We start from the raw sequence: 22,371 nt of genomic DNA, 5'->3' as shown, positions 1-22,371 counted from the left end.
GCAGAATTTCCTGTTAGAGGTGACATAATAAATAGCCCAGACAAGATAGATGGAAAACGATAAAGACATAGATTAAGTTAGGAAAATTGAAGAAAAGAATGATGAGCTACCTAATAATTTCATATTCTGGAGGCCGCTTAACTCATGATGGGGATGACCACTTAAACACAGTAATGAGGGCTGGTATTGTGGCCTAGGGTGTTAAGCCACCAACTGTGACACCCAGCATCCATGGGTGCCGGTTCACATTCTGATGAGTTCTGGCTACTCCACTTCTGATCTAGCTCCCTCCTAACACACCTAGGAAAGCAGCGGAAGATTTATTTGACCTCGGAACCTGTTTTGCTTAAATCAGAAAACACGCATTCAGCTTGATGGCAGAGGCTACCAAGCTATACATACTTCGAGATTTTCATGAAAAACGACGAGAAAGCCCCAACTGAAAGGAAAATTGAGATCGTTTAGGAGAAAGTTAACTAAAAGAACAATTGAAAGGAAGGAATTCTAGAAGAAAAAGCGGGGAAAGAGAAGAGATGCTAACGACCTGGAGTGGTGATTTTGGGAAGTTTGCTAAGAGAGCAAGAGAGGGGTGGCTGGGGAAAGGTGGAGGGCAGATCTCGGAAAATGCTGAGGGAAGGAGTGAGGAAAAACAAACTCATCCGAGGTCAGCAATTGAGAAAGGTGACACAGGGCAGACAGAAAGGAAAAAAAGAAAAATGGAGAGGGTTCTGGAGAGGACAAGCTCTTCAGGTTCAGGTTCCGGCTGCAGAGAGAATGGGAGGCGACAGAGGCTGAAGGGCAGCGGCGGCGCGGGAGAGGGACCAAAGCCAGAGCTGTGCGGAGCAGGTGGCGGCGCGGCCGCTGAGGAAGCCGGGGCCGCGCGGGCCCTGCCCACGACTGTGCCAGCCTAGGCGGATGCTGTTCCACAGCCGGAGGGCGCGCTGGGTGGTCGGGGAAGATCGCAGGAAAACAAGCAGGGACGGTAACGAGGCCATGAAGAGGACCGACTGCGGCTCCTGCTGCCACCGCCGATGCCACTGCGGTGGCCGCTGCCGCGCGTCCCGCCGGGCTTACCGCGCGCCTTACTGGTGCGGGGACGCCACGCGCGCGCCACAATCCCCGCGGCAGACCCCTAGCCGGGAAAGACGGCGCCCGGAGCCCGCCGGGAGCTGGGCGGCGGCGGCCGAGGAGGAGGAGGAGGCGGCGGCTGCGGCGGCCGCGCCCTGCAGGAGGTGAGGGCACCGCCCGGCCCTTGTGCGCGGAGCCCGAGAGGCTGCGGACCGCTCCGGCCGCGATGCGCTGAGGCTGGGGCGCGCGGGCTGGAGGGTCGGCGCCGAGCGACACTGCTTCGAGAAGGTCGGAGGGCCGGCGGCCCGGTGGGAGGAGCAGGTCAGCTGCGAGCTGCCTGGAAATGAGGGGGTGGCGCTGAATTGTCCCGGACTAACGCTCGGGAAATCCAATGGGCGTGCCAAGGTGAGGCGTGAGGTGGAGACAGCCGCTCTGCGGCTGGAGGTGAGGCTGAAAGCTGTGTCTGTCGGGTGCAGCCAAAGGAGACCAACAGGACGCCAGGTCCTGCGAGGATGGAGAGGTTAGGGACGGCCATGGAAGAGCAGGGCTCAGGAGTGTGCGCAGGGGCAGGAGCGCGCTCCGCCTTCTCTTGGACCTCAGGGTCAGTGGACGTGGGCAGCCGGGTGGGACTGGGGGTGGCCCTGACTTCTTCCAGGGCTCTCTCCGGTGCAGGGCTGGAGCCCTGCTCCTTGGCTGGAAGAAGACAAGCGCCACCTAAATCTCATGCCTCCGCTAGGGCCTGGAAGACCCGACAGATCAGGCCCGGTTACTTATCCTGCTGGCGCAGTAAGATGAAAGGCTGTCATACATACGATTTTTCAGGAGACAGTCAAACCTGTCCTTGGTTTAGTCTTTTACGCTTTTTCTTTTATTAGAAGCCAATATTTAATAAAACAAACCACACGGCAATGGTGGTTTCAGTCTCTGAGTTGCCATCGACCGAACTGGGATCCTAAAAAGTAACCTCGCTTCTGGAGGCCTCGATGGCCTGTGCATGAAAGAGGGATTTGTATGAAAAGAGAACTGGCCATAGAACTAAGTGTTCATTGGGTCTGTACTCTGTTCCTTGGTCTGAACTCTGCTGTGTTTGTGAACTAGGAAGTATAGTCTGTTTGAAGACAGATTTATTCATCACACTATTGTTTGTGTGAGAAAATGGAGTCAGACATTCAGTTAACAGTGCTTAAAGGAATCACATTTTGTAAAGATTCATAATAAACTACTGCTTTTAAGAAGGAATGAAGCAAGAAGTATTTGATAATTTATAAAGTGAACTTTTAGCCCACATATAATTACCTTTAAAAAAAAGTGTATTTGTGGTATGTTGATTGTTTTTCTATACAACTTTGGAATTTTTCTATTAATATTTATTTATTTGAAAGGCAGAAGGGCAGAGTAAGAGAGAAAGAGAGCGAGCGAGAGAGAGAAGGATAGAGAGAAAGAGAGTTCTTCCATATGCTGATTTATTACCCAAATGCCAGCAACAACCAGAGTTAGGTCAGGCTGAAGCCAGAAGCCAAGAACTCCATCTAGGTCTCCCAGGCAGGTGGCAGGACCTCAAGCACTCAGGTCATCATCTACTGCTTCCTGGGTGCATTAGCAGGGAGCCATCTAAACTGCTGAGTAACCAGGACTGGAACTAGGCACCCTGGTACAGGAGACAGGCATCCCCAGTGGCAGCTTAACCCACTTTACCAGAGGTTTTGGAATTCTTGAAAAGCTTGGAACAAAAAAAAATTAATCTGAGCCTCTAGCATGTTTATAATTTTAACACTTCATAACCACTTTACATAGTGTGGGTGAATTATTTTCATCTGGAAAGAAGCCACAATACTGCAAAATTTAAAGTGGACCAAGACTCCTTATCATAAATGTGAAATTTTTCTATTTTTGGAAACAAAAAGTTTGTAGGGTTAGAACTCAGTTCTCTAAATTTTGGGTTTAAGTGTCAAAATAGATAACAAATACTCATTGTTTCTTTAAAAGTTATTCATCTGGCCGGCGCCGCGGCTCACTAGGCTAATCCTCCGCCTTGCGGCGCTGGCACACCGGGTTCTAGTCCCGGTCGGGGCGCCGGACTCTATCCCGGTTGCCCCTCTTCCAGGCCAGCTCTCTGCTATGGCCCGAGAAGGCAGTGGAGGATGGCCCAAGTGCTTGGGCCCTGCACCCCATGGGAGACCAGGAGAAGCACCTGGCTCCTGGCTTCGGATCAGCGCGGTGCGCCGGCCGCAGCGCGCCTACCGCGGCGGCCATTGGAGGGTGAACCAACGGCAAAAGGAAGATCTTTCTCTCTCTCTCTCTCACTGTCCACTCTGCCTGTCAAAAAAAAAAAAGTTATTCATCTGACACACTATCTTCACCTTCAACTTAGCTGATGATGTATCTTGAAATGTTTTTAAAATTCCAGGCATTTACAAATGAATTTGTTTCAGGAAGCTCACCAAATTAGTGCTACACTCACCTTCATTTAAAAATCAGTTTACCACAAAAGTGTAGCATACTTTTAAAAACAGAACTATATTAGCGATAGGGCTAGGAGTTTAGTGAGTATTGGAGTATTAGAGCTTGTGCTTTAAAGGCATAGTTTTTGGTATAATTTTCTAATTCCCAATCAACTGAAAATGTAAGAAAGTAGTTCTGTGGGGTCGGCACTCTGACATAGTAGGCTAAACCTCTGCCTGCAGCACTGGCATCCCATATGGGTACTGGTTCATGTCCTGGCTGCTCCACTTTCAATCCATCTCCCTGCTGATAGCCTAGGAAAGCAGTGGAAGATGGCCCAAATCCTTGGACCCCTGTACCACATGAGAAGCTCCTAGCTCCTAGCTCCTGGCTTTGGATTGGCCCAGCTCTGGCCATTGCAGCCATTTGGGGGAATGAAACAGCAGATGGAAGACCTTTCTCTCTGTCTCTCCCTATCTATGTCTGTAATTCTACCTATCAAATAAATAAATAAATCTTAAAAAAAAAAAAGCAGTTCTGTACATTGTTCAGTTTCAGTTTAATTCCGTGTTATTTTTTGAGCAATGATGCTGGGAGGCTCATACAATTCTGGATACAAAACACTATCAGGTAGCTCAGAATCTACAGATCTAAACTCTGTTACTGTAGTATGGAGTGTGTGCTGTGACAGAAAGATGAACTGTGGAATAAAAGTAAATAAAAGAGTCTCTCCAGGGAAAACTGGGCCCCAGGAGGCAATACAATGTGATGTTATGTTAGAAAATAGGTCAAAATCTGATATTTAACTTGCTGAGTTTGTTTCTTAACTGGAAAATTCAAAAGACTATTATATCTAGAATGATAAATTATTAATTCATAACAAAGATTTTAACATTTCAGGGGATTAAATTCTCTTTGTTATTCCTGCGAGATCTCTCCTGACATAGTTAAATCTATGTGGAAGTCAAATTATAACCAAAAAGATGTTTGTGATACTTGAATTTGGAACAAGAGGAATTCATCCGTAGATAGTAAAGAATTTTGATATTTTGGAGGCCAGCATTGTAGTGCAGTGGGTTAAACTACAGCCTGTTATGCCTGCATCCTATGTGAGTGCTCTTTAGAATCCCTGCTGCTCCACTTTCAATCTAGCTCCCTGCTAATGTGCCTGGGAAAGCTGCAGAAGATGGCCCAAGTGCTTGGGTCCCTGCACCCATGTGGACCCATTGAAACCATTTGGGGAGTGAATCAATGGATAGAAAATCTCTCTGTGTTTTCCTCCTTCTGTTTTTCTGCCTTTCAAATAAGTAAATTAATTTTTTTTTTGACAGGCAGAGTGGATAGTGAGAGAGAGAGACAGAGAGAAAGGTCTTCCTTTTTGCCATTGGTTCACCCTCCAATGGCCGCTGTGGCCGGCTCATTGCGCTGATCCGAAGCCAGGAGCCAGGTGCTTCTCCTGGTCTCCCATGCGGGTGCAGGGCCCAAGGACTTGGGCCATCCTCCACTGCCTTCCCGGGCCATAGCAGAGAGCTGGCCTGGAAGAGGGGCAACCGGGATAGAATCCGGTGCCCCAACTGGGGGTAGAATCCGGTGTGCCGGTGACGCAAGGCAGAGGATTAGCCTGTTAAGCCATGACGCCAGCCAAGTAAATTAATTTTTAAAAAATGTTTTTGATATCATCGAACAGTATATCAAGGAATACAGATGGTGCCATGTTTTGGGAATGATTTGTCTCTCAAAAGTTCATGTGCTTGAGGCTTATCCCCTAACGTGGCAGTGTTGGAGATAGTGCTTTCACGAGATGATGAAGTGGGGGCCCGTGTTTGTGGCATAGTGGGTAAAGCTGCCACCTGTGATGCTGGCATCCCATGTGGACTCTGATTCAAGTCCCAGCTATGCTACTTCTAATCCAACTCCCTGCTGGTGGCCTGGGAAAAGCAGCAGCAGATGTCCAAGTGCTTGGGACTCTACATCCACATGGGAGATCCAGAGGAAGCTCCTGGCTTCAGCCTGGCTTTGCCTTGGCCATTGCAGCCACTTGGGAGTGAACCAGCAGATGGATATATCTCTCTCTGTTTCTCCCTCTCTCTGTAATTCATTCAAACAAATAAATAAATCTTTAAAGAATAAAAAGAGGAGATGAAGTTGCTAGGAGATTGATGCTTTATTTGTGGGAGTGAGTCTGGCGGTCTTAGAATTGGATTGGCTATTCTGAGGGCCAACTGTTGAAACGTTGAGTTGGGCTTCCTGTGCTTGCTGTCTTCCTTCCTCTCACCATGTGATCTCCTCCTCACATAGTCACTTCTCTGCCCTGCTGTGTCACAACCAGGTGCCAGGGCCATGCTGCTTGGACTTCCCAGCCACCACACTCATGAGCCAAAATAAACTTCTTTTCTTTATGTTACCTGGAGTCAGGGATCCTTTTAGATAAAATAGGACAGTGGGTGTCCATTGATGATCAACTTCCCTTCTTATGGATACTTTCTCAGTTTTCTATTCTTTTTTTTTTTTTGACAGGCAGAGTGGATAGTGAGAGAGAGAGAGACAGAGAGAAAGGTCTTCCTTTTTGCCGTTGGTTCACCCTCCAATGGCCGCTGCGGCCGGTGCATCCTGCTGATCCAAAGGCAGGAGCCAGGTGCTTCTCCTGGTCTCCCATGCAGGTGCAGGGCCCAAGGACTTGGGCCAACCTCCACTGCCTTCCCGGGCCATAGCAGAGAGCTGGCCTGGAAGAGGAGCAACCGGGACAGAATCTGGTGCCCCGACCTGGACTAGAACCCGGTGTGCTGGTGCCGCAAGGCGGAGGATTAGCCTGTTAAGCCACGGCGCTGGCCCAGTTTTCTATTCTTTACGTGCTACTATTTTTTTTTCTTTTTATCAGATTGTGGTCTTTTTGGTTTGTGAATCCTTGGGTCTATTTCAAGTGGCAGTACATCTCTTTAAATTAGTTTGTCCTGATTGTGAGGTTTAAATTCCAAAAGGCAAGCTTATTTTCCATAGGCAAAATTTGTAATGGGGGTAGGGAAGTAGGGTAAAGAGACCTTCTTCCATCCCTTACTTGCTGGCAATGCAGACCAGGTGGCTGGGGGGGCCCAGGTATGGTCTTGAGAGGCAGAGGGTCAGAGAGGGCTTCACATAGGTGATAAATTCTTGTCTGGCCTGACATGGTAATGAATTTGTGTTGGGCAGGAAGCAAATTTTGTCAGAGACACAAGCAGATTTGTGCCCCTGAAAAAATGCCTTATTGCAGTGCATCCCATGCTGTGATAGAAACTTCTGTGAGGCTTAAACTCAAAGGAGATCTCTTTCAAGTACTGTTTACAGGGGCAAGTATCAGAGTAGCAGGTAAAGCTGCTGCCTGTGAAGCTTATATCCCATATGGGTACCGGTGTGTGTCCTGGTTGCTCCACTTTCAATATAGTTCCTTGCCAATGGCCTGGAAAAGCAGTGAAAGATGATCAAGTCCTGGGATCCCTGTATCCATGTGGGAGACCCGGAAGAAGTTCCTGGCTCCAGGCTTTGGTCTAGCCCAGCCCTGGCTGTTGCAGCCAGCTGGGGAGTTAACCTGCAGACAGAAGATTTCTCTCTTTCTCTGTCTCCCTAACTCTCTCTATAACTCTTCATTTCAAATAAAGAATTATAAAAAATATATTTATAATATTTAAATAGCTCTCAAGTACGACAATAAAAAATCAATTAAAAAATGGACAAAGGTGGCAAGCCTTTGGCCTAGTGGTTAAGATGCTGGTTAAGACACCCACATCTCACATTGGAGTACCTAGCTTCAATACCCAGCTCCAACTCCTGACTCCAGCTTCCTACTAATGTAAACCATGGGAGGCAGTGCTGGTGGCTAAAGAAGTTGGGTTTCTGCCACCCACGTGAGAGACCTGAATTAACTTCTTAGCTACTGGCTTCCACCTGGTCTAGCCCTAACCATTGTGGGCATTTGGGGGAGTGACCCAGGGGATTGGAGCATGCATTCTTTCTGCCTCTCAAATAAAGAAGTACTTTAAAAAATTTAGTTATTTGAAAGGCTACCTTATATAGAGGGAGGCACACAGAGAGATCTTCCATCTGCTGGTTCACTCCCAATGGCCGCAAAGGCCTGGAGTGGGTCAGACCAAAGCCAGGAGCTTCTGGGTCTCCCATGTGGGTGCAGGGGCCCAAGGACTTGGACCATCTTCTGTCACATTCTCAGGTGCATTAAGCAGGGAACTGAATTGGAAGTGGAGCAACTGGGACTCAAACTAGTGTTACACAACACTGGCCCCCAAGAAATAATTTTTTTTTTTTTTTGGACAGGCAGAGTGGACAGTAGAGGGAGACAGAGAGAAAGGTCTTCCTTTTGCCGTTGGTTCACCCTCCAATGGCCGCCGCGGCAGGCGCGCTGCGCTGATCCGAAGCCAGGAGCCAGGTGCTTCTCCTGGTCTCCCATGCGGGTGCAGGGCCCAAGCACTTGGGCCATCCTCCACTGCCTTCCCGGGCCATAGCAGAGAGCTGGCTTGGAAGAGGGGCACCCGGGATAGAATCCGGCGCCCCAACCGGGACTAGAACCCGGTGTGCCAGCGCCACAAGGCAGAGGATTAGCCTGTTAAGCCATGGCGCCGGCCAATCTAGTAGATTTTTGAAATACTTCAATCACCATGTTTACTTTTCTTTTAAAAATAAAACAAAACAAAAACCATAAAACAAAAGCCTTTAGTAGGATGTGGACAGAGATGACCCGATCATAACAAGTATGAAAATATCAGGACCAGTGCTGTGATGTAGTGGGTAAAGTCTCCGACTGCAGTGCTGGCATCCCATATGGGCGCTGACTCATGTCCTGGCTGCTCCACTTCCGATCAAGCTCTCTGCTATGGTGTGGGAAAGCAGTAGAAGATGTCCCAAGTGCTTGGGCCCCTGCACCCGTGTGGAAGACCCAGAAGAAGCTCCTGGATCCTGGCTTCAGATATGCCCAGCTCCAGCCATTGCAGCCATTTGGGGAGTGAACCAGTGGATGGAAGACCTCTCTTTCTCTCTCTGCCTCTCTGTAGATCTGCCTTTCAAATAAATAAATAAATCTTTAAAAATAAAAAGAGAGGCCGGCGCCGTGGCTCACTAGGCTAATCCTCCGCCTTGTGGCGCTGGCACACCGGGTTCTAGTCCCGGTCGGGGCACCGATCCTGTCCCGGTTGCCCCTCTTCCAGGCCAGCTCTCTGCTGTGGCTAGGGAGTGCAGTGGAGGATGGCCCAAGTCCTTGGGCCCTGCACCCCATGGGAGACCAGGAGAAGCACCTAGCTCCTGCCTTCGGATCAGCGCGGTGCGCCGGCCGCAGCGCGCCTACCGCGGCGGCCATTGGAGGGTGAACCAACGGAAAAAGGAAGACCTTTCTCTCTCTCTCTCTCTCTCTCTCACTGTCCACTCTGCCTGTGAAAAAAAAATTAAAAAAAAAATAAAAAGAGAAAGAAAATATCATCTGTTTAAAATAATGTTTCATTACTAAACTCTGACCTTGTGAGAATTTGCTCTCAAATGTAAATAGCAAAACCTATGAAGCTCAGCACGGCGAAATGAGTGACCTGTTTAAAACAAAGAAAGTGTACCTGGACATGACCAAGAATATATATTAAAAAAAAAGCATCAGAGAGCTCCACATTCAGGTTAATAAAAATGGATGAATCGAACATTTTCAAAGGAGAATCTGGGACACTGTTCACATAATAAAGACTTAAAGCCAGCTGGGCTTCCTGCCCAGAATAACAGGCGTGTGCATCCCCGGGGGGTGGGGAGGTTTTGTCCACTGTGTGTGTGCTCCTCCACACTCACATCTAACCATACAGCACCAGCTCAGAGGAAGTGGAACCACGGAAAGAAATGTTAACGTGGACCACTGACCCTAGGATACAGACAGAAACAGTCCTGTAGTTTAGCATCCTTTTTGTCTCCATCACAGTCCAATCTATAATCTTTTGGCTATGCAATGTCTTGAGTTTGAAATCTCTGAACTGTTGGACCTCTCAGTTGTAGAGATGCCCACTTGCTCGAGAGGACACCCAAAAATCCAGACTCCAGACCAGTTGATGCAAAAAGCATGAGGTATTTATTGTACGTTTGCGCAAACGGGCCCCCACCTAAGGCGGTGAGGAGCCCTGAGCGGCAGTTCCACACAGGTTATATAGTCAACAAATTAGCATATGGGATTGGCCGGTTCGGAGGGGCAATTAGCATACCGGAGAGTACTGAGGAGAGTGCTCAGGGAACCAGCTGAAGAGAATGCTGAGGAGAGTGCTGAGGGAACCAGGTGAAGAGAATGCTGAGGAGAATACTGAGACTCTCCAAAGGGGAGAGGCAGCTCTGCTCTGGGCACGCCCAGAGGCTCTCCAAAGGGGATAGACTTTTCCTTCCCAGAGAACGTGCCCGCTGGACCCTGGGGAACATCCAACCCCCCAAGAAGCCCCTGGTATCTGCCCAGGTCTAGCCTCCTGTCCCTCTCCCCCACAAGGGTCCTTCATTCCCTCCTTTTCTTTTTGCAAAGATTTTAATCTTAAAATCTATTGGACCGGCCTGGAGAGAACCTGCCTCACTGGAGGGAGGAAATTCTGTTCTTGCTGGACTAGGTTGGGTTCCACGTTAACAATTGTGGAGCTTAGGGATTGGAAAAACAATGGGGAAAGGCCAGGAACATCATAAATATTAAACAGTTTTTGAAAGTCTTAGCTTGAGTGGGTTCTGAGTGCGCTGGAGCTTCCATTTAGCTGGTCTATCCGGATCCTCGGGGCCCTGGGGAGATGGTACTCGCCCCACGTGTGAGGCATGGACTCAAGCAGCGATTCCGTCGACCTTGAGAGCAGTGGGAGTTGTTAACAGCACAGTGAAGGGGCCTTTCCACCGGGGCTCCAGAGTCTTAGATTGGTAGGCTGCTGCAAGAGGTTTCCAGACCTGGTTCTGGATGATCTGGAGCGCTCTCAACCGGGCCTGTAACTTAGGGGCATCGGCAACGGAGTCACTGGCAAGGTCAAGCAAGCCTGCTACTGGTGGGGGCCCTCCATAAAGGATTTCGTATGGTGTCAGCCCGCAATGAGAGGGCGTGTTTCGGACCCGGAACAACACCATAGGGAGGAGTTGGACCCAGTCTTTAACGCCAGTCTCCAACGCTAATTTGGTCTACCTGTCCTGAACTTTGGGGTCTACAGGCACAATGCAATCTCCAATTTATGCCTAATGCCTTGGCCACCAACTGACTTACCTGGGAGACAAACGCTGGGCCATTGTCGGACCCGATTACCTTAGGCAAGCCGAACCGGGGGAAGATCTCCTCTATGATCTTCTTGACGACCACCTGGGCGGTTTCCCGTTTTGTGGGGAATGCCTCAGTCCATCCGGAGAAAATGTCTACAAAAACTTAGAAGATACTTATTCCCATAACTGCCCGGCCTTACTATTTTCTCTCCGAGCCTCCAAACCCTTATTTGTTCATCATACTCTGCACCGAGCCGCTGGATCGTATCTAAGTCTCGGTCCGAATAGAGGAAAGGTGGTTCCCTCGATACTTGGGTGGGCTCAATTGTCTTTAACGGGAGCACCTGTTGGCTCAGGGCTGCCGCCCTAGCGGCCTCGTCTGCCATCCTGTTTCCCCTTGCTACGGGATCGTCTCCTCGTTGGTGCCCGGGGCAATGAATTGCTGAGGAGAATGCTGAGGAGAGTGGCAGCTCTGCTCAGTTTCAGCGGCAAGGAGGAGGTCATCCACATATTGCAGGAGGACCAAGTCCGGATGGTTGACTCGGAAGTCGGCCAAATCTAGGTGCAGAGCTTCATCAAACAAGGTAGGCGAGTTTTTAAATCCTTGAGGCAACCTTGTCCAGGTGGGTTGTCCTGAAAACCCGGTCTCTGGGTCTTTCCACTCAAAAGCAAAGATGGATTGGCTCTGAGGGCTCAGTCTTAAACAAAAGAATGCACCTTTTAGATTTAACACAGTGTACCATACGTGGGTCGGAGGCAAGGTATGCATATCCTCCGTTCTCCTGTTAACCTCCCGCACTGGTAGTAGGTGGGTGTTCCAAGGTGAACGACAAAGTTTTAAAATGCCTAGGTGTAACAGTCTCTGGATATGTGGCCGGATACCTTCCTTAGCTTCCTTGCCCATCGGATATTGACGAACTGACACGGGAATGGCCGTGGGCTTCAGATCAAGGGAGGCCGGTTGACGGCCAGCCCTATTCCCGCAGTCTCTGCCCAGGCCTGAGGAAAATCTTGGAGCTTAAAGGCCCTTTTTCTGAAGTCAGTACCGAGTGCTGGGCTCCCGTGTCAATCAGGAAGGTTACCGGTCTGCCCCCCACTTCAAGGGTTATCCTGGGCTCAGGGGGGGGCTCCTGGCCCTGACTCACCTAGTCGTCTTCTTCCAGGGACAGGATCTTTGGTCCCTGTGTTTTCTTCGGGCAATCTTTGACCCAATGTCCTCTTTCTTTACAATAGGCACATTGATCTTTTTCCACCCGAGGCTTTCGTTTGTCTCCCAAGTCCCTATTCTGTCCTGGTCTACTCCTTTCTGTATCCTGCACTACGGTGGCCAAAATTCTACTAAGCTCTCGATTACGTCTTTTATCTCTTTTGTCTTCCCTTTCCTCCTGCTCCCTGCGGATCCTTTCCTCCTTCTCCTCTCGGGTCTCCCTTTTATTGTAAATCCTTTCTGCCTCCTTTATTAAATCTTGTATAGTATACCCCTGAAGCCCCTCTAGCCGCTGCAATTTATTGCGGATGTCCGGCGCTGACTGTCCTATAAAGGACATGATTACATCTCCCTGCCGGTCCTCTGCCAGGGGGTCAAACGGGGTATACATACGGTAGGCTTCCATTAATCTTTCTAGGAAGCCTGCCGGCGTTTCCTCAGCCCCCTGTACTACTGCACGTACCTTGGCCAAATTGGTGGGGCGCTTTCCAGCCCCTCTGAGACCCGCAAGGAGAATCTGGCGATAAAGACGAAGTCGCTCCCTACCAGCAACGGTGGTGTAGTCCCAATCAGGACGGGTTGAGGGAAACGCCTCCTCGATTTCGTTTAGCAGTAGGGTCGGTCGGCCATCTGCTCCAGGGACGTTTTTCCGTGCCTCAAGGTAGACACGCTGCTTTTCCTCAGTAGTGAGGAGGGTCTGCAGAAGCTGCTGACAATCATCCCAGGTGGGCTGATGAGTCAATAAAATTGACTCAATCAGCCCAGTCAGAGCCTGGGGTTCCTGAGAGAAAGAGGGGTTATGGGTTTTCCAATTATAAAGATCGGAAGCAGAAAATGGCCAGTACTGCATCTGGCCAGCCACCGAGCGAAGAGGAAAAGCCTGCGAATTCCAGACGCTTCCCGAGCCCCCTGCCTGCCCCTGACGGAGGCGCAGGCGGCTGGAGGGCGGGGGAGGCGCTGAGACTTCTTCCCCTGCCCTCGTGGAATCAAGGGGTGGTGCAGAAGGTTGCACATCCCGCTCTGGTTATTGTGGAAGTTCCTGCGGGGGAGCAGGCTGGCCGGGAAGATAGGGTGGGGGAGAGTCAAAGCGCAGAAAGTCCTGATCAGCCGGAAGAACCGGTGGCTTGTCAGGTTTTGGATCTCAAATCTCCTTCAGAGGGTATAGGGAGGAGGTTGGCACAACCGGGATAGGAGGAGGGGGTAACGGGGTCCGTATGGGCTCCGTCGGGAAGGAGAAGGGTTCTATCCAGGGAGGGGGATTACGTGAAAGATCCTCCCACGTAGTAATGTAGGGCACCTGATCAGGGTGTCCATTTGATCCTGGCTGAAAGACCCGTGCCTTAATCTGTAAAATAATATTGAGGTTAAAAGTGCCGTTCCTTGGCCAGCCGACCTCGAAGGCCGGCCACTCTGAGGAACAGAATTTTGCCCATTGTTTCCTTTTAACCTCCAATGAGAGGTGGCGCGCGCGTTCTCGAACGTCCTTCCAGTGATCTAGAGTGAGACTTAAAGGGGTGGTTATTTGTTGACCCATGTGTGCAAGGATTTTAGCCCAAACAAAAAGAACAGCCAATGCACAAACATATACAATAAGCAAGACAAACCACATGGCTTGCGCTAATTTTGGGAGCGGCTACCTGACCAGCCCTCCCCGGGAAGGAGGGAGACTTGGTCTCCGACCCACCTCCAGACCACCCCGGGTGCGTCTTCCGGGGGAACAGACCGAGGGTTTCCCCTCATACCCCGGAGCGTCCTCCGGGGAACGGACCAGGGGTTGCTGGGCACGCCTGCCTCCCCCACTGGTCCGGAATGGACCAGGGGTTGCAGGGCACGCCTGCCTCCCCCACTGGTCCCACAGAGTCAGGTCAGATACTGGCCAGTCAGAATACTTCAGTCAGAATCCAGTCAGAATACTCAAGACAAAGAACAACAGACAGAAAACACTTAATTATACCTCCAACTGGTCCTGCAGAGAATGGGTCTGAGGGCGACCTCGAGCCCCACGTTGGGCGCCAAAATGTTGGACCTCTCAGTTGTAGAGATGCCCACTTGCTCGAGAGGACACCCAAAAATCCAGACTCCAGACCAGTTGATGCAAAAAGCATGAGGTATTTATTGTACGTTTGCGCAAACGGGCCCCCACCTAAGGCGGTGAGGAGCCCTGAGCGGCAGTTCCACACAGGTTATATAGTCAACAAATTAGCATATGGGATTGGCCGGTTCGGAGGGGCAATTAGCATACCGGAGAGTACTGAGGAGAGTGCTCAGGGAACCAGCTGAAGAGAATGCTGAGGAGAGTGCTGAGGGAACCAGGTGAAGAGAATGCTGAGGAGAATACTGAGACTCTCCAAAGGGGAGAGGCAGCTCTGCTCTGGGCACGCCCAGAGGCTCTCCAAAGGGGATAGACTTTTCCTTCCCAGAGAACGTGCCCGCTGGACCCTGGGGAACATCCAACCCCCCAAGAAGCCCCTGGTATCTGCCCAGGTCTAGCCTCCTGTCCCTCTCCCCCACAAGGGTCCTTCAGAACTAAATATTACAACTAACATGCATAGCTTTATTGTAATTTCAACAAGAAATATTTTCATGGATTGCTCCTATCTCCTAAAGAGAACAAAGGTTCTTGGTAGGCATTGAAAGCACATTCTGGAGAGAGCATGCTCAGGGGATACATTCTGCAGGTCTTAGACAATTGCTATTTAGCACTCAATTTTCATATACGTCGGAGTTCCTGTTGTGCAGCTTTCAATAATTTCTCAGATTTCTTTGTCCTTCTTTACTGTAGGGAATAATAGTTTCTTTGTGAATGGGAGGGCTGGATCTCTAACTTAACAGCATGACGTTTGTTCAGGAGTCTGTGTATTAGGTACTATTACTTTTGCCACATAGCAAATCAGCCCAAAGCTTCAGAGCTGAAAACTACAGATATTTATTATTTCCCAGCTTCTTAGGGTCAGGAATCTGGGTGCGGCTTAGCTGGGTGCCATTGGCTGAGGGGCTCTCATGAGGTGGGGGTCAAATGTTTGGCTGGTACTGCAGTCTTCTCAAGATGCACCGGGGCTGGAGAGATCCACTTCTAGGCCCACTCCCTGGTTGTTGGCAGGTTTTGGTTCCTCAAAAGCTGTTGTACCGAGCACCTCAGTTCCTATAATGCACATAGTGGCTTACTTCCCTCAGCACAATTGGTGTAGGAGAAAGAGCAAGCATGCACAAGAAGGAAGCCACACTTTGTTGGGTTTGTTTTTTAAGTCAAATGTTGAAGGGGATGTCCTATGACTGCTACCTTACTCTCTTCTTTAGAAGTAAGTCACTAGCTCCATCCCAGATTTAAGAAGAGGGGATTATGCAAGGGTTTGATTACCAGTGATCACCGAGGTTCATTTTAGAGACTGCCTGCCACACCCTGCATCCATTACCTGAGTTCCTGGAAAGAAGAGAAACAATAAGATCTAGCCTTTCTCTTCTTTCCTCTGGAGCAAGGCAAGTACAAATCATAAAAAGCAAGTGGAGAGGGTCAGGAGAGCTGAGGCTAGAGACGCCTGTCTTGGATTTTCCTCTGTATCTTCAGAACAATCGGAACCTCAGGCTCTGCTGGGTTAGTCATCCCTCCAAACATTCCTGGAAAATATTGCTGGCCCTGGGGACTCTGGCTGTCTTCTTGGATGCTCCCTTCTAAATGAATCACACAGTGTCAGCTGTTTATAGTCCAGTGGATTCACTGGTTGAGAAGATCTGTGTTAGATGACTTACTGGGAGACCCCCTTATATATGTAGTTTACAGTGATGATCCTCAAGCCAATGTTCGTTTTCTAAAATTTGCCCAATGAAAGATCCTAGCTGGTCTATTTCTTGTCTTTCATATGTATTTCAATGTTGTTGTACTTGGCACCAAAACAGAGTAGCCTTCCAATCTATAAATTAGTTGAACTACTCTTAGAGTGGTCAAGGGCTTAGTAGAGCAAGAAACTGTGGGAACATAGGCAGCTACCATTAGCTATAAATCATAATATTAATTTTGTTAATAACAGTAATATAGATTTTAAATTAATAACGTTCATAATCATTATTCATTATTGCATCATTTCACTTTTAAAATTCACAACAGAATTTATACTTTGATGAATTAATGGAATCTCAACATGTAAAGTATGTGAACAAATTTTCACTGAATTGTATCTGGAATACTTACTTACATTTGAGAGGGACTATCCAGCTGTTAAGAAAAATCCAAATGACACATCTTATTTGTATCACTGATGAGTTCTGCTGGTTAGATATTATGGCAGTCCGCATAAACACAAGTTCAGAAATGTGAGAAACCTCAGCATTCAGCTGCTCGGTGTTCCAAGGCCAAATGACAAGTTTTGCCTCAGTCGCAGTGATGAACTTGGTCAGTCTCTAAACTGTGCACCCTCTCTGTCTCCCTCTAGTCCAACATAGGGCTAGACTTTCTGTCTTCGACTGATAGGGGGAGAGGCAGGAAGACAGGCCACCTTCCTCCAGGTGGTGAGGAACCAGGCAAGCCATCTGAAAGGAAATGTAAATGCTTCTTGCTTTCAGGGGCCTGGAAGGTGACAGAAATAAGCAAACCAGAGGTGGATGTTTGAGCTAGCAATGAGCACACCAGTTGGGACACTTGCATCCCGTATCAGAGTGCCTGGGTTTGGGTGCTGGCTCTACTTCTGATTCCAACTTACTAATATATACCCTAGGAAGCAGCAGGTTATGCCTCAAGTAGTTGCATCCTTATTACCCATGTAGGGGACCTGCATTGAGTTCCTGACTCCAGGCTTTGCCCAGCCCTGGCCATTGGAGACATTTGGAGAGTGAACCAACAGATAGGAGCTAGCTTGCTCTCTTGTGTTCTCTTTGTCTCTCTCTGTTCCTTCCCTCCCTCTCTCTCTGTCTGCCTCTTAGAAATTAATTAATTGATTAATGGAAGGAAGATCAGGTGTATGGCCATGGGTAACATTGTTGGTGATTGTGACTACCTTGAGTGTTTAGGGCCAAATGAGGCCCTAATGCATAAGATGGATTCTGCCAGCAGGGGGCACCTGCAGACAGTTTTCCATGTCACAGGTCAGATGTGTTTATGGCTGAGCAGCTGTTACCAATGGAGAAGCTCCAGTTTGAGATTTCCTGAACAGCTTGAAGGCACTATGGATGCGTGGGTGATGTAGCATGGCTACTTTGATTTCCAAAGTCCACTGCAGACTGTGTGACCAGAAAATGGAGATGAGGCAGATTTGGTGCTTGGGTTGAGTTGGCAGGTGCCTCAGAGTGAGAGTTGGGGCCCAGGTTTTTCTTAAAAGGGCAAGCTCTTGAAAAGTGCATTTTAGTTACATGAGTAGTGACTCATGATGAGACTATTCACTTCTGCCTCTCTCCCATCTCCCCAGAGTCCTATACTGTGGGCTCATCTCACAAAGCCTCCACACTGTTGGCATGGGTGGGGCAATGGCACTCTTTGGCAAGAAGCACCAGAGACAAATTTTGGTGAACATGTCTGCTTTATTCACGAGCAAGCACACCTTTTAAATGGCAGGCAGAAGGGGTGTAGCTAATTCAGGGCAACACTAATTCTATAGGATAGAGCCAATATTGGCACCGCTATGCTTCTTTGGTCAGCTTGAAGGTCATGTAGGCTACAGTAGCTTTCCTGATGGGCCTGGGCCACACCCGGGAGCAGTTTACCTGATTGGTAGAAGGTGGGGTTGAGGGGAAATGTGCCAGGGCTAACAGGCTAACCTTCTGCATGGGCTAGGCAGGCAGACTGATGGGATCACCCACACTGTACATCACCAAAACTTGCCCTTGGGAATTGCAACTGTTTGGGAAGGAGGTTGGAAGAGCTGGGCAGGGCTCAGATAGCTGCTTTTGCCTTGTGGTATCATAAAGGTGCCACCCTGTCTGATAGTTCCTAATATTTAGACAGATGTTGCCAACAAGTTCAGCAGAACATAGCAGTAGACTGCAGCAGGGGAGTGCATCAAAGTTTTGGCTGTTGGTACACCATCTGGGGATGAACCACCAGGGCCCAGACTAGAATAAAGCAAGTAAGACATTCACTTTCAGGGTCATGCAAGTACAGAATCAGATCCTGCCTTTATTTAGAATTTTGATAATTTTGATCATTATGAATATTTTTACACTAATTTTATTTTCTAAGATATTGCATTAAAATATTTAACTTGATTACTGTGTTTTTACATTCCTTAAATTTTGCACCTCAATACACTTCACTGTACTTCTAGCTCTGAACATTTTCACAACTAAATCAAAAGGTTGAACTGTTTACCTAGTACATCAGCACCAGGACCTTCTGGACTTAATTTTTACCTCCTTCCATCTCCCAAGAACTGACAAAAGGCAAGAAGCGAATGATGTAGTAATTCTCTTGCATTTATCACAAGCTCGGATTTACAATCAGCTCTAATATTTCTGAAACTGCTATAACAAACATAGCCATGGGATGGATACTTTTTTAAGAAAAAAATTATTTTTTAATTTTTTTGGAAGGTAGAGTTACAGAGAGAGGAGGAGGAGGAAGACACACACACACACAGAGATGGAGAGAGAAAGGGAGAGAGGGGTCTTCCACCTAGTGGTTTACTTCCCAAATGACCACAATGCTGAAGCCAGGAGCCAGGACTTTTCTGAGTCTCCCACGTGGCTGCAGGGACCATCTTTTGCTGCTTTCCTAGGCTCATTAAGCAGGAAGCTGGATTGGAGAAGCTGGGTCTAGAACCAAGTCCCATATGCTACTCCACAATGCCAGCCCCCATGAGATACTTTTATCTGATTATAAGGCTACTTTAGGGGTATGATTTTCTTATCACGTGAATCTTACAGCTGAGTGCCTGGTTTCCAATCCTAGCTTTGTTCCCAGTTCCAACTTCTACTAACGTGTACCATGAGGGGTAGCAGGTGATGGCTCCAGTGCTTGGGTCCCTGCCACCATATGAGATACCTGTACTTAGTTCTCAGCCCCTGTCTTCAGTCCAGTCCATTCCTTGCTGTTGTAGTCATCTAAGGAGCTAACCAGCATATGGGAGATATCTGTCTGTCTATGCATCTCTGTCTTCCAAAATACAACGATCATATAAAAGATTTTTTAAAAATTAAAAGAACTATTAAAAAGACTATTTTAACTGAAAGGACTTATAGTGGTTAATGTGTTTGTTCCTTTACAAAACTGATAGTATTAACTCTTATATCCTGTATACTCACCTAAAACTTGCAATGACTATAAGTTTTGTCTAGAATTGCCAGATGTTTGATATTGAACTTAATAGCTTGGTATTTTGACTTCTTATATGCTAAAATGCTAAAATGAAAATGAAAAGTGAGTATACAAATGTGAGAATCTTCTCATTAAAATTTTTTCTTGTTTGTGTGAGGCTTTCTGAGGCTGTTTGGTGATTATTTTTGGACACTTGCCAGCTGGGAGAAAGGACAAAACAGCTGTTCTCAACTGCTAAGAAATTGGCTTCCAGTAGTTCTTAGAGTAGATGATGGAGTTTGTCTCTGTTGCATATTTTGCCTTTGTCCTGGGAGTGAATCTTTTGATGAGTCCTTTTTGTTGTGCAGATGTGAGCCTGATGTCTGGGGGGGGGGGGGGTTACAGCTCCTGATGTTAGTTAAGCAATTCACTGAGGATATTTCAGATTAGGATATAAAGTATTCTGCTTAATAGGGACAAAGCTGCCCTGGGAGGAGTGGTACATTCTTTTACAAAATCACATTATTTAATAATTTTAATTATTCTTTGATGATACACACTGAAATAGTTGGGCGTGAAGAATCCACAAGGTTCATTAGAGTAACAGTAATAATTATGTGGCTTTGTTTACTTGTGTATATGTGCTTATGCATGTGTATATGTAGAGAGAAAACAAATGTGGCAAAACGTTAATAATTGACGAATCAACTGAAGAATTTACTGGACCTTGTTATACTATTTTTTCAAATTTTCTACATGCTTAAAATGTTAAACATTTTTAATGGAACATTTAAAAAACCAGTGTTATGTTCTGTGTGTGTATGTATGTAGGTATCTATCTATCTTCAGGGACAAGGTAGTAGGTTACATGGCACAGGAAACAAAGCCAAGGGCCATGGCTTTGTATAGCTGTCTTATTTTAGCAACATTTTTTATAACTCAGAATTCAATTTGAGATTTCGAGCAGAACTGTGCATTCCATTTACTTATTATTGTCCTTATGGGTTTTTAATCCAAGTTCCTTGGACCTGTACTGAGACTGCCCACCCTGTCATGGAAAATGACTCAGATTTTAACTATGGTGTGATTGTCAAGAATGCCTTGGAAACCATTTATGAATTTATTTCATTATTGTCTGTCGTTCCAGAACTTTGTTACTGATCAACATCAGTCTCTCCAGTTTTTAAGAGCTGGTGTCTATGTTCACAGCAAGGATAATTATTCAGATAATTCACACAAGTGTTTCCTCATTATTCCAGCCTGCTTCTGAGAAATTTACATACCACATTTTTTGCATGATTCCCTCCCCCAACATCAGAGCCACATAAATAGTGGGTGTTGAAAGGATGAGGGGGTTGTTTGAGTAAATTACCATCAGCTGTCTAAAGGCTTGGGCATAATTTCTTTCCTGGAAGTTTTTGTTTCAGCTGACAGACAAGGCTAGCCAATGAAAGAGATGAGTGTGAATACACACACACACACACACACCCCTCCTCCAGACAGGGGAGAAGGTTGGGAGTTAAAGAGGAATACAAGATGGAGAAATTGCCCACTTCTTTTGGTCCCTAGCACTCCAGCCAGCAAGTGTGGGAAGCTGCTTACTGAGCTTCCTTGACAGTGCTTCCGTCTCCTAAGAGGAATCAGAAAGCTGAGAAATGGGATATCTGGGTCACTGGCCTGGACCTAGACAGCAGTGTGCAGCATAACTGAGATGAAAATTCATGACTTCTTTACAGGCCTGGAATCCTGCCTAGTGAGCAAACATTAATACAAAATAACTGCAGTTTATAGAATGCTTAAAATGTGCTGGGCAATGAATTACAAACACTCTTTGTATGTTATCACATTTTTTTTTTTTTGTTTTTTGTTTTGGTAAAGATTTATTTGCAAGTCAGAGTTAAACAGAGAGAGGAGAGGCAGAGAGAGAGAGAGAGAGAGAGAGAGGTCTTCCATCTGATGGTTCACTCCCCAAATAGCTGCAACGGCCAGAGCTGCGTCCATCCGAAGCCAGGAGCCAGGAGCTTCCTCCTGGTCTCCCACATGGGTGCAGGGGCCCAAGCACTTGGGCCATCTTCTACTGCTTTCCCAGACCACAGCAGAGAGCTGGATCGGAAGAGGAGCAGCTGGGACTAGAACCAGCGCCCATATGGATGCTGGCGCTTCAGGCCAGGGTGTTAACCCCACATTTTGTTCTAACAGAGACCCCATTAGGTGCTATTATCATTGGCCTTATTTTACAAATGAGGGAGTAAATCACAGAGTGTAAGCAATTTGTCAAAATCACAGGATTCAAAACTGATTCTACATCGAGTAATCTTGACTGCTCTGTGGTAATAACTGCCAGTGATATCAGTTGTGTGGCCCTTCCCAATGAATGAGACCCTTGGCAGTCACCTAGGGGAGACCAGGAACATTTTTCCTCTTACTGTGAATATTAAATTTTTTTTCTGATACTTTTTAAGTGCAGTTATTTTTATAGTTTTTGGCTGATTAAGAATCATTGTATTTATTTGTGAGATGTAATGTACTGGCTTGATATATATATATATATATATATATATATATATATATATATACATTGTAGAATGATTTAAACAAGCTCATAGTTTTTAATAAAAACATTGTATTTTGCGATCCTAATATATGATGCAGTTTTTTGCTACTAGCATCCTTCAGTAGCTTACTCAGATGCTTACCTTCTTGAGTCAAATTTAATTAATCGTTCCTTTTTTTCATGTTCTGCTTTGTGTATACCTTTTCCTGCAGCATTTTATACAATCTGATTTGTATTATGGTTTGATGAATGCCTGCCTGGCTTTTTGCAGTGGATTTTAAACACATAGCACAAGGGCTAGAACACATTCTGTGTATTGAACTAATGTTAAATTAAATGAAGTAAGGTAGCCCAGTTGTCCCTGAGTTTTATCAGTTTGTGGGAATAAAATGAACTCCCATGAGCATTAGCCAAGCAAGTCACTAAGACCAGCCCAGATTCAAGGAAGGGGAATTTGATTTCACCTCTAAATTAGAGAAATAGTAAATAATTTTTGCAGCCTACTTTAATCTGCCATGTACCTCTTCCTTTGGGCAACAAACATTATTATCCCATGCAAAATAAACACACCTTTCCCAAAGCCCCCCCAAATTTCATCATATTACTGCATCTGCCGGATTATCTCATCATCTAAATCAGGTCCACGTGACGGTGAGGCTC

The 22,371-nt window shown here is 47.0% G+C and overlaps 1 protein-coding gene across 1 annotated transcript in view; it reads left to right on the top strand.

Moving 5' to 3' along the window:
- The first annotated feature begins 993 nt into the window (after nucleotides 1-993).
- Nucleotides 994-22,371, top strand: part of LOC133760110 (myomegalin-like) — a 228,226-nt gene continuing 206,848 nt past the window's right edge. Inside the window, exon 1 of the mRNA XM_062192087.1 lies at nucleotides 994-1,232. Coding sequence (XP_062048071.1) covers nucleotides 994-1,232 — 239 coding nt within the window. The remainder of the gene's footprint in view (nucleotides 1,233-22,371) is intronic.

The sequence above is a fragment of the Lepus europaeus genome, chromosome 5, assembly GCF_033115175.1.
Source record: "Lepus europaeus isolate LE1 chromosome 5, mLepTim1.pri, whole genome shotgun sequence".
Classification (NCBI taxonomy): Eukaryota; Metazoa; Chordata; class Mammalia; order Lagomorpha; family Leporidae; genus Lepus; species Lepus europaeus.
The sequence above is the reverse complement of the archived record's forward strand: the minus strand, read 5'-3'. Positions and strand labels throughout refer to the sequence as shown.